This window comes from Lissotriton helveticus, chromosome 2_1 (assembly GCF_964261635.1).
Source record: "Lissotriton helveticus chromosome 2_1, aLisHel1.1, whole genome shotgun sequence".
Lineage (NCBI taxonomy): Eukaryota > Metazoa > Chordata > Amphibia > Caudata > Salamandridae > Lissotriton > Lissotriton helveticus.
Genome location: NC_136059.1, coordinates 1505388073 through 1505400888, shown reverse-complemented (window position 1 = coordinate 1505400888; position 12816 = coordinate 1505388073). Strand labels below are relative to the sequence as shown.

At 43.6% G+C, this 12816-nt stretch overlaps 1 protein-coding gene across 1 annotated transcript in view; it reads left to right on the top strand.

Moving 5' to 3' along the window:
• The window catches only part of SDAD1 (SDA1 domain containing 1), a 202501-nt gene extending 200818 nt beyond the window's left edge, over positions 1–1683 (top strand). Inside the window, exon 22 of the mRNA XM_078676393.1 lies at positions 1503–1683. Within this exon, the coding sequence (XP_078532519.1) occupies positions 1503–1553 (51 nt within the window). The 3' untranslated portion in view covers positions 1554–1683. The remainder of the gene's footprint in view (positions 1–1502) is intronic.
• The last annotated feature ends 11133 nt before the right edge of the window (positions 1684–12816 follow it).

Below are 12816 nucleotides of genomic sequence, written 5' to 3'. Positions count from 1 at the left end.
GTTTAAAAGCAGATTTTGGGACCTTTAGTTTAACTTTTTTAAAGAACTTTTGGTGGCCAAATTTATAGAGGCTTTGGTTATGTTTAGTTACTGCTTTCCAGTAAACAGGGTATGACTCGTAGTCCCGAAACAGATGCCTTATATTCTTGAAATGGAAGGCCTTGTAATACAACAGAAGATCCGGACTGGCTATCCCTCCTCAATGCAAATGCTGATTATACATGCAGTCTATTCAGTGATTATTTATTTTTTGGAATATCAGAGATGTTGTCCAAACAATGTTGCAGATTGTAGTTGTCAGGGCCTAGTAACTAATGTTGTCAAATTCTAGCCAAGTAGATAATTTAAAGGTTGCCTCAACTCCCTCTCCTGGGCGGAAAGCCCATAACTCACATAACATAGCTATGCTTTTTGCAAAGGTTTGTTCTGACTGACACATTCTGAGTAAATTGTTCATACTAGCGTGCATTAAAGAATTATTGTGACAAGCCTGTGTTTTCTGTAGACTAATGTTAACACCAGCTGGTCAGCTTCTACTACTGTATCTGATTGTCAACTGGCGTGAAGGACAAACATACCTTATTATTTTAATCAGCAGTCTGGAATTTTAACAGAATCCACTCTTGTCTTCCAAATTGTGGAACATACACCGAGATTCCTAGAACGCAATACGTTCCAAAAAAGTTGACATTCTGCATAACTCCGAAATGAAAAGTGTTGTGAGCGAACCAGAATGTCTAATAGCTGCCTTTTATGACATGTTGCGTCCCATTTTTAATGCCCTGGTCTCACAGGCTTTAGCGGTTTCTCGTTTGGAAAGTGTCAATCATGTGTCGAAGTGGTCATGTCTGTCTTGAATGGCCACATCCGGTAGTGCAGGGGTCTCAAACAGGAAAGTTCATGGCCGATGGTACCCTTTCCCTGAGGCGGGTAGAGAGAGTTAATGAGGCAGGGTCCTCTTGAAAATTAAGATTTATCCTGTCTTAGCTTTCCAGATAGTTCTACCTCACTCTGGCGCTTCTGCTAAAAGAAAAGAGCAATGGCGGGGCGGGGCTTTATACTGCGGTTTCCTTCTCACATTACATTGCCAATGACAATCCTAACCTCCGTTAATCTTTAGTTACAATAACATATGTGTTTTTCACATAATAGATTCGTTGCTAGTGAGATGGTTGTGCTGTTTAGCATTGTAGGGATGTCAGTGAATTAATGATGTGTGTAATCAGACTTGTAAACCCCAAAACAGCATTAAGAAACTTTAATTTGTAATCCTAGTAGATAATAGCATCAAAGTAGTTGTACTTTGCCCTTAATCTAGCCAACAAAGGAGGCAAAACGTGCAATCCTGCTTTCGTTTTTATTGAAATCCACTAGTGTAATTTTAGGTAATATAAAGAATCAAAGAACAGAATTCAGGATATGTATTGTTTCTTTAAATGCTGGAAGGTGCGAAAATGAACGTGTAAGATTATTTGGCTAAAATGTCGCCTTTTGTCTTCCAGATCTCATTGCGGGATGCACTTTTGAAAAAAAGAAAACGGCTGATGAAATAATTGCTCTTGGCATTCTGATCACTCATGGACTGTTTTAGAAAAACGTTTCGAAATGTCTGCATAATGAAATCCCGATTGCAATTGTAGATGTGTAACTAAAGAAAATTGTACAATAAATGTATATTTCTTATGTTAGTTTGTGGAGAGCTCGTCAATTAAAAGCTTGCCATTGAAGGCCAAGTACAGCAGAAGAAGGAGGGACACATTTCATTTACTTTTAGTGAGAAATAATTTATGAACATCGTGCGCCATATGTCAGGTATGCAAACTCTGCTTGCGTAGTCCTGGAAAGAGAATATATTACTGTAATGCTGCACGTTGCCTCCTTGTGTGCTGGGGTGGCATTAGTCAGTTCTAGGTTATTAGGCGACTTTTGTAATGCCATTGTTGCAGTCAGTGTAATGGTATAGCGCCCACCCAGAGCACAATCTTGTCCACAGATCTGGTTTATAGAGAGCAGTAATCCTATAATTTGACAACTGGTCTTTTTGCATGTACATTCTCTGAAAAGATATATTCTAATATTGTTTTTCTTTCCCAATGTCCCTAGTACCATATAGTGAACTGTAGGTTTTGATGGGACTCCTATGCTAAAAAAGAATTTGCTTTATTTCCTGTGTTTATTTACATTAGGGATTAGGCTGTGTCATATTTTTGTTGCACTTCTAGTCTTCTGAGGGACAAGTTTAGATTATTGGGATTGTCCTAACAAATCCATGATCCATGCATTTACACCTTTTTGGTAGTTGTTCTCATTGCATGTCTGTCTTAATCCTCTGTACGGCCAACATTATGGCTCAGTACTTCGTACAACCCTCCAAGGTTATGATCATTCTTTGGGACTAACATACAACAGGATTTGCCTTTTTGTCTGCAGCCCAATGTTCTGCTGCCTCTCTGTTATCTGGTGACTGAGTATATAGTCTTTGTTTGCGCTTGCTCTCTCTTTCTCATTTTCAAATTGTTGGTGCCCCTTCCATTTTGTAGTAGGACTGGAATCTGATTCTTTTGTTAATGCCATAACTTTGCGTGCTAGAATCCATATGTAAGCCTTCTCTCATTCCTCTTTGTTTGCTGAATTATGTGGATCGAAATCTGTGTCTTGCACTTGTCAAATTTCTAATGCTTGTGCCTGCTCCTATAACCTTTTTTTTTTCTTCACAGCAAAGTTTGAGTGTCTTTCCATCATAGGGCCCATGGGCCACATATAACATATATATGTATATATTTTTGTATACATCGGCATTGCATTGCCTATTGGGGTTAGAAAACCAAACCAGTACAACACACTGAGATACTGCTGCTATAACCTTTCATGTTTTCTGTTTGATATTTTTCCTTCATCTGTATCTTGCTTCAGCTCTGGCTGCTTATGTTGCAGTGCTCCAACATGAACCTGTGCATGTCAGTCAGTGACCATAAGCAGCAGCTGACCGGCCTAGCTTCTCCAGTTCTGATTTAGAGGACACTCACTTCGTGCATGCCTCCGTGCACCAGGTAGTCAAGACAAACTCCTCTGGTTGGTCTCTATGGTAGTCCCAGTCAGTCAGTCAGACAGTGTGTGTCCCAGGGATGCCAGCAGTATTGCTTTTCAACAGGATAACCAAGGCCCTGTTTTTAGGCATCTGACTCCCTTGTCCCTAGTCAAGTTGAGAGGCCATGGCTTACTCTATGTAGTATTTAGAAAACTATACCGAACATGGAACAGTAAAGAACACTCGATGGGCTCAATGTCCAGCAGCGCTACTCATTAAAAAAAAAAGAAAAAGATTTTATTTGAATGTAAGTAAAATAAAACCGGTAATAATGATATAGGGAGAACAACCATAGGTGCTAACAGCTTCTGCAGCCCTGAGAGGACCCAAACCTTTTCTGTTTGGTGCTGTAACACACTATAGCCATTGTTATCCGAGGTTGCAGCACCCTGGTCAGCTCTTGGAACTTCACAACTCAACAGACATATATTATAATGTTCACAAATAGCCCTTTGATCCCCCAGCCAATGGTCCAAAGTGCCAGGCATATATTATTCAATTTAGCAGTCATGCTGTATGACTCTCACTCAGTTTCAAATGCCCTGGCTGTAGCAGAAAGACTGATCAACAGTGTCTACTGAAGCCTCTGCTGCTTAGTTTTCTGTCAAAGTAGTAGAATTTAACAGAATTAAGAGTAGATTGGCAATAAGGAGCGCTCAGAGCAACAGAGTTAGGTCGAAAGACAAGTCTTCAAAATGTAGCTATGTTGCTTCAAATCATTGCACAAAAAGTAAGAACAGACTTGTTTCTGTTTAATGGTACATAAATGTAATGTCCATATCATGTTTGGCTGTAGCTGCACATGTTCTGCATATTCCTGCCATCTTGTGTTGGGCTTGGATGTTTGCAACTTGTTGTTCTTGGAAGAAATCTTTCGAATTACAAGTATAATGACTCCTCCCTTAGTTAGGAATTCGCATGTCCATCAGCACCATTGTTAGATTGTTTTTTTTTCTCCACCATTGGGTTCGGATGTGTAATGATCTGGCTCAGTCTTTGGCACCTAATAGTGCATCCACCAGGCCTTTTTGACCCTTCAATTCCCTTTGTCCTGAAGCAATCTTCTCAGACCCATACTCACAGTTCATCATTGTTCTATGGAACGTGAAAAGGGCGTTCCCCTCAAACCTCTCAAGCCGGGGCTCAGCCCTCTACCTGGGACCTTCGTCCCCTTGTCAAGAATGCCAAGCCAGTTATGGAAAGGATGTCCTTCCAATACTACTCTGTGTCACTTTAAGTACCCCTGAACTGACCACCATCAAGTCTGTAACCTCTGCCGCTTACCCGAGCATGACAAGACTACGTGCCAGGCCTGCATCGCCTTTCAGTCGAAGAAGACTCTTCGATACCGATGTGAATGGAGGTGATCCCATGGAAGGATGCAGAGGCATGTCTAAAATGACAGCCCAACATCCCCATGGAAGAAGTCGGGCCTTCGGAGCCCAGCTGCTGCAGTCCTGCTTAGAGGCGAGCTCGCCCTCCAGATCTGATGGGGAGCACCAAAATAATCCACAGGCTCCACGACTCACCAAGATATTGACTTTGAGTATGGGCACTACCCATTCCCAACCCACGGGTGCACATTAGCCCCATGGATCGGCTGAGCATCAATCCAGTGGTGGCTGGGCCTTGAGCCCAGAAACTTTAAAACAGCCTGCTGGTCCACCACTGTCTCTGGGCCAGGTTTGCACCGACACAAACCCTCAGAGCCGACAACGTTCTTTTCTACAAGCTCAAAGGCCTCGCTGATGCCATGGCCTACCTCTGTGCCGACGGGCTCTTTGATTCTGACTTTAACAACTACGCCGAAATCGGCCTCTGCACGGACACCAAAGCTCATCTAAGTCATCATCATCACAAGCAATCTCAAAAAGCCACTCGGCACCACAAGCATCATCAGCTGCAGTCTCAGATATCTTCGAGCAGCCCATTCTCCAGCGATTACAAGAGCATTTGACGGCTCACCAGAAGCTCCTCCTTATTCGTCCACAACCTGGGAAAATCTCCATTAAGCTCCCATCAAAACCTTAGGACACACTCCAAAAGAAGAGAAAGTTGTCCTTCAAGGAGCGAATTGCCTCGGAACCCACACCTTCTCCAAGGCACAAAAATAGAAGGACAGGGGCACCAGCCCCCTTCCTGCCCAACCTTCTCCTCTTTCTCCTCCTCTTTCTCCCTCCTCCTGCACCTCTGCCTGCTTCTCCCTCCTCAATGCCACCACCGTACATGCCACCTTCCCCAGCTTCACCATAGGGGTCACAGTACTCATATGAGGAGGATAGCCCACGGTATTCTATGAGGCTCCCTATGACCTGGAGCCCAGGTCCGTGGAATGACTATGATATTGATCCTCAAGGTGACACAGACTTGTACCTAGCAAAACTTTTCCCACCTGACGACACCTCCTAGTACCACGAAGTTATACAGAGGGTGACTACTTTTCAGAAAGTAGACGTGCCTGTCATCCAGGAGGAAAAGGATTTCCAGGTGGAAACACTCTTAAACATATATTTTTTTTTTAAACAGCCCACCCTACAAATCCTCCCCATGCTCAAGGGAATGCGGAAAACGTTGCCTGATCCCTTCAAAGTGATGGTCAAGACTGGGGTCATCCCAGCAAGATTGTAAAAACTATATATAAACCCTAAACCAACAACTTACATCTGCGGCCACATCCCACTGGACTCCCTTGTTGCGATGCCCAGAGTACAACGCCCAGGTTACAGGGGGTGTACAACCTCCTGATCAGGAAAGTAGGAAGATCGATGCAGCAGGCAAAAGGGTGGCAGTACAACTGCCACATACTGGCAAATTGCAAACTCTGTTGGTCTGCTGTCCTGATGCAACAGTTAACTTTGGGATGAGATGGAGACACTCTGCCAACATTTCACTAACCAATATAAACAGCATGGGCAAGAGCTAATGACCGAAGCTGCAGCGGCACATCACCCCACTGGCTTAGAGCCAGCAGCTGAAAAATAAAGGGATAATGTATTATCATTTTATTTTTTAGCTACTAGCTGACCCAGCATGTGCAGGGTGGGGCAGAGCCAGGCCATGGGAGGGGGTGGGATGATTGGTTGGTGCACTTTTAAGTGCACGTCAGTTTAGCCGGCCATCTTAGGCTAGCCAAACGCACATGAGCACTTAGGTTTCTCCAAGCCAGCTGTATTGCACAGCCGGGTTGGAGAAACAACACAGTCTCCCTGTGCCTGAGCAAGCATTAATCCAACCCGCTCAGGCAAATCCCCATGCTGCTCTCATGCTTGAGAACAGCTTAGGGACTGGATGGGGAGTCTATGATGCTGTCCCAGTGACTGCTGGTTCCAGGAACTGGAAGCAGAGGAGCGCAAAGCTGCTGGCAGCACCTGTTAAGTCTTTTAAGTTTTTTAAAATCATTAACACCCCTATGCCGCGCGCCTCCACCCACCCCACCACTCTGCATCCGTGTCGGCTGCCACTGGGCAGAAGGCAACCATCTGAAAACGCCATCATCCCTCCACTCTTAACACAGCCGACATCTTGACCAGGGGTGTTACACCAATATCCTGGTTAGAAGTCATGCCTTGCCCCATATATCCGGCTTTAAGCCACAAGTCCAACAGCATCAGCTAAACATGCTGTTGGACTTGTGGCTTAATGCCAGTGACCACAGGTTGATCAGATGCTCAGACAGCTGAACTGAAAAAGGACATGGTGTAGTGTAGTTTCCACTCATCAGTAGGAACTGTACATTTGCGGAGCACATAAGCTTAGGATGCTGCCAGCCTGATTCCATACACCCCCGCAGGATATGTTGTCCCTTGGACCAGCCAGCTCACAGTGCCACCGTTAGCCGTGTCTCCTCTGATTGTATTTGGAAACAAAAGGCTATACTTAGAAAAGGGCATCCTTGCCTTGGGCCGCGATTGTGTTCAGGTTGGCTAATGTCTGTATTCTACAGATAGCTGTGTCGCCATTTTGATGTAATAACAAACACATTTGTTTTATGCACATAAAGGGCTTGCTCATAATGCCAAGGCAGTGTGATAGTGTTCTCACTAAGTTCTTTTGTGTCAGCAAAGTCAGTGCACTGTTTCTTAGAAACTAACCCTAGTGTCACAAATGCAAATGTGTGTCAAAAGTTGATGTGACTGGGAAGGCAGCTTTAGGAAAGAACTGTGTACATGTAAATTGGCACTATTACCTACCAGGACAAACCCGGGCACATGACACTCACTCCTCGTACATAGGTTGGTTTAAAAGGTATCTAAAGCCACTAATCCCACCTCTAAAATACATCAGCATCTAAAAGTGTATATGATAAAGGTTGGTAAAATCACCTTAAAAATCAGGTCAATTATGCTATTTAATGCCCATAGGCTTTAGATACACATCTTTCCAAACTGTGTGGCGCGACACGTTACTGTGTCGCGCCCCACACGTAGGTGTGTCACGGTAAGCGACACGATGACGTAGGCCGGCCGGCCGATATTAGGCCGGGGAATGCGACTTGAGCCCTCTCACCTAAGGATTGCGACGTGCACGCGACAAGGCAGAAGGCGGAGGGCAGAGCAGCTGCGGAGCGGAGCCTCGTGATCTGAAGCTCGATCCCGGACTATACAGCAGGTAAGCTCGCCTAGAGATAAGCAGTGACATCAAACTACCGAGCGCGCTCACACACCAATACACCCCCTCCATACACACACGCACGTGAGGGCGCAGCATTACACGCTTCCTCGCACTCAGGTTGCCTGCTCGCAGCAGACCGATTCCATTTCCTCAACTTGGACTTGTTTTTTTTCATGGTGGGAGGCGGGAAGATAATTTCAGCCTCCTGAAGTGTTGCCACAGACTGCAGTCATCTTATAACACTACCGTGGATTAGGGGTCTATAGGGAAGGTTTACAGACATGTAAGTGTATTTTCCCTCATTACTGTTCTGAAAAACCACTATATACACCTACAGTCTCTTACATGTGTATACAATGTTTGAAGAAAAGCCCTAGTTTCTCTCTCAACTATCAAATTGTGTTATAACACAGCGGAAGGCATCCCTTAAGGATAAGACCCCTCACTCACCCGAAGGTGACATGCTTCATCATATGGAGTCTCCTTACCAGTGGGGAAAACCTAGTCACCACTGGGAGCTACTACTTCAAGGTAGGAGCTCAGAGATGTTTTAAGTTTCGAGGGAGTAGGATGGTAATCCCATATGTGTGATGATGGGTTGTAGTGAGGTCATATGCAGCGCTGTGTGAGGGAAGGGTGTGAGTTAAAACTGCCTAGTTAGAATCACCAATTGACTTTATTAATGTGTTCTACCTGACAGGATTAAAAATGTAACAGCACAGTGGTATGGATATAAACCACATGTTTCAGCCTGTTGATCAAATATAGGTATCTGCGGCTTTCTTCAGGACCAGATATTTTACAATGCTGCTGCAATAAGTGTGAAAAATAATAATGGAAATACATTTTAATACACCACCAGTATTCCTGCTCAATTATTTTGCTTGTGTCAGGCCATACTCTGGGTATCTGTGGAAGAAACACAAGATGCAAAGGCGGTTTTTAGGAGAGAAGAGACAATGAAGGATAGGGCACATCCAACCATTTGTAATTTGATCACATGTTAAACTGTACATTGTGCTTAGTCACTATGTTACAATTGATTATTTCCTTATTACTATTTATAAGCATTATGGACTTACCCACAATAGTTGGATAACCCAGCCTCACCTCTACCTGTCAGGCCGCTCAGGAGGGAGGCCCCGCTCTGCGGGAAGAAAGAAGGCACTGTAGTAATTTCTAGCTACACTGTCTTTTATCTCAATCTACATTCTCTATTATAAGGGACATAGACACGATAAGGCTATGAAAAAAGCAAGGTCTGTATTTACATTCAGAGCAGGGAGTGTTCTTAAGATGCCAGTTTTGCAACAAAGAAAATTCTTACTATCAGCGGTTTGGAAAGAGTTAACTAAATCCTGGTCTTGTGGCAAAAAAGCAAATCTATGCTCCTTTTGAGTAGAACTACTGTAAAGCCCTTGTTTATCTAGAAGGAGCAGTCAAAAAGACCATCCTGGGTTAGGTGACTTACCTGACCGTCGGTACCTCTTCGCGGAAATAAGCTTGCCCCGGGAGGTACCGAACGGCAGGCATGCTCGTGTTTAAATAGTCTGTTTCTTAATTACGTACCGCTGTGCCGGGAGACAGGTCCTGTTTGTCACGGCCGTCTATTCTTATGCCGGCGTGGTACTTAATTAGTGCGCATGTGCAGGTGTTCAACACTGCTTTCTAGCGCATGGACGGGTCCTGTGGTTTACAGCCGTCTATTCTTTTTATGCGCGGTACTTTGTGGATGCGCATGTGCGGGCATTCAACACTAATTTCCAACGCATGCGCTTAATCGTGCAAGGTAAAAATTACCCCGCTAAGGCTATTTCATTATTCTACAATTATTGCATACTGGGAGTGATTTCTTAGCGAAAAAACGTAATACATTTACCATTTGTTGTTAAACAAAGGGGAGAATCTGTATCTAAGTGTTTGCATATTCCCGTTTATGACTCATATTTTTAGTCTGTACGAAGAGTTGCTCAAAACACTGCTTACACGCGTTAGCGCTACTCGTTCCAAGTTGCCATTGCTGCCCTGGCTACTATGCTTAGGATGGTCCGTTTGTTTAGTAATGCTGCGCAATGGATATTACTTCTAAGAAAGAGAGTTGCAAGGACTTATATTATCCTTTATGGCTAAGATTTAATCACCAGAATGTGTTGGTAATAGAACAAATGATGTGGATGTTATCAATTTGTGGATTATACTGAGTGTTAACCCTATACTAACAGGTCTGTGGTTCTTATAGGAGTTTCATACAGGCCATCTCTCTTCATCCTGCTGCCCTCATTTACTTAGGTTAGTCTATACTTTCCCTAGACAACTGTAATATCTATTGTTTTTATATTCCCATGTCGTTCTTTCAAATTAGGGTCCAGGGTATTTCATCATTTAGACCTTTGATGTCTGTTCTCAATTTATATACCCACTGTTGTTCTTTACGGAACAGTAATTTAGAGGGGTCCGTCATGTATGATGTGATCCAAGGTTTCTCTAACACCACCCATTTTAAGTCATTATCAGTATGGCCTTTGTCAAGAAAATGATTGGTCAATTTTGTTGACCGTTTGCCACATCTAATAGTACTCTTATGTTCTTGAATACGTATTTTGACTTTTCTGGTGGTCATACCAACATAGCGAAGTTGACAAGGACACCAGATAAGGTAAATCAAACATTAGCTATTACAGTTGGTATGTTTCTCAATTCTCCATAGACGTGACGTTCCGATGTCTAGCTTTAAGGTTTTTTCTGTTTGTGGGCAGACTGTGCAGGTACCACAGGGAAAGTGGCCTACCACTGGGGGCAAGTTTCACAAAGTCGTCTGTGTTCTAGTCTTACTGACATTTTGTGGGCGAGTATGGACTAATTTGTCCCTCAGGTTGGCACTGCGTTTGTATGCAAATAAAGGTCGGGGGAGATCATTGTTTGCCACGGTCCGAATAGGCCAGTGTTTGTTAATACTTTTTTTAACAGAGTTCGAAAAATTGGAAAAAGTATTTACAAATGTCATTCGCTGGTTAGGTTCTTTTTGGGTTTTCTGCTCTAATAACGATTCTCTGTTATTATTGGCGGCTCTTTTTTTAGAATTCCGAATGATGTGATCCGGATATTTCTTCACTTTCAGATCTTTTGTTAGACCTTTCGCATGTTCTTTGTAGAGTTCCAAGGTTGTACAATTACGTCTTATACGTAAAAACTGGCAGAACGGTAAGTTCTCACGCAGAGCTCGTGGATGGTAACTCTGAAATGGTAATAACGAGTTACATGATGTAGGCTTACGGTATAACTCTGTTATCAATTCTCCGTTCATGGGTCGAATCAATAGGTCCAGAAATGGAAGTTTGGTTCTGGAGGATTCCAGAGTAAAGCGTAAGAAGTCATTTTGATTGTTAAGCCAATCATGGAACATGTTTAGAGATTCTTTCTCACCTCGCCAAATGACAAAAATGTCATCTATGTACCTTTTCCAGGTACGTAGATACCTGAAGAACGGATTACCTGGTGTCAATATTGTCTCCTGTTCTACTTTATGGACATACAAATTAGCCAAGCTAGGAGCACAAATGCTGCCCATACAAGTGCCTGATATTTGCAGGTACAGTAGGTCCTCAAAACGGAAAAAGTTCTCTTTGAGAACCATTCTTGCACAAAACATCACAAAGTCAATGGGTGTGATACTTTCCCATGTTGTATTTTCTAGCATCCCTCTTATGGTAGTTGTCTCCTCTTGTAGAATGCACGTATAAAGTGATTCCACATCGAAGGACACCAGCCAGTCCTTTTCTGTGTCTAATGGAAGTTGTTGTATATCCGTTAAGAGGTGCTTGGTGTCTTGGATGAATGTGGGCATTTTGGACACCATCGGTCGTAGAAAAACATCCACAAAACTAGATAGAGGCTCTAGTAAGGAGCCGATCCCCGAAATAATCGGTCTTCCCGTGGTGGTCTAGTGGGTTTATGTATTTTCGGTAGCACATAAAAGTAGGGTGGTATTGGTGTAGTTGCTACCAAATATGGTGCTTCGTGGTCCGTGATCCATTTCTTTTCCTTGGCTTCTTCTACCTTTTTACTGAGCTCAGCCTTCAGACTTCTTGTAGGGTCTTGTTGTAGCCTTTTATATGATTTAGGGTCATTCAATTGACGCAGGCATTCTTCTCGGTATGTTGCTGTGTTGAGGAGCACCACTGCTCCCCCTTTATCAGCGGGTTTGATTATAATCTCAGAATTATCCGCCAGACTTTTCAATGATGTTTTTTCAATTCTTGTGAGATTTTGGAATTGACTCGGGCAATTGCTCATAATGTGTTCAAAGTCATAGAGAACTGCTTCTTCAAAGGCAATGATACGTGCTGGAACCAAATGAGTGGGAGTGTTGAAAGTAGATTTAGGACGTAGTCCTGTGTTAGTAAAGGTCGTCTCTCCAGATTCTTTATCTTTAAAGAATGCATTGAGGCGGATCTTTCTAAAAAAAGGCTGCCAATTCCTGACGTGTCTGGAAAGCATCTCCTTTGAAGGTCGGCACATATCCAAGTCCTTTTTCTAAGACTTTGAGCTCAGATTCGCTAGGAACATAGGAGCTGAGATTAACTATCATTTGTTTGTGCCGCTCGTTGTTGCAGTCCCCGATGGTTGAGTCGTCAATGTTGTCTCCACTGGTGAGTTCCAACTCACTCTTGTCTTTGGTGCTCTTCTTCTTCCCCTTTGGTTGGTGGGGGCCATACCCTACAAAAGGCTGTTGTGGCATCATCTGGTTGTAAGGAGGATAAGGGAAGAACTGGGACTGGTGTGGATTTCCTGGCGGGAAACCAAACGGTGTAGGTGGCCACCATGGATTTAGTCCTTGCCCATAGGCGTTTCCCCTTCTTGGGCCTCTGCCTCTTCCTCGTCCCCCGACCTTTATTTGCATACAAACGCAGTGCCAACCTGAGGGACAAATTAGTCCATACTCGCCCACAAAATGTCAGTAACACTAGAACACAGGCGACTTTGTGGAACTTGCCCCCAGTGGTAGGCCACTTTCCCTATGGTACCTGCACAGTCTGCCCAGAAACAGAAAAAACCTTAGAGCTAGACATCGGAACGTCACGTCCATGGAGAATTGAGAAACATACCAACTGTAATAG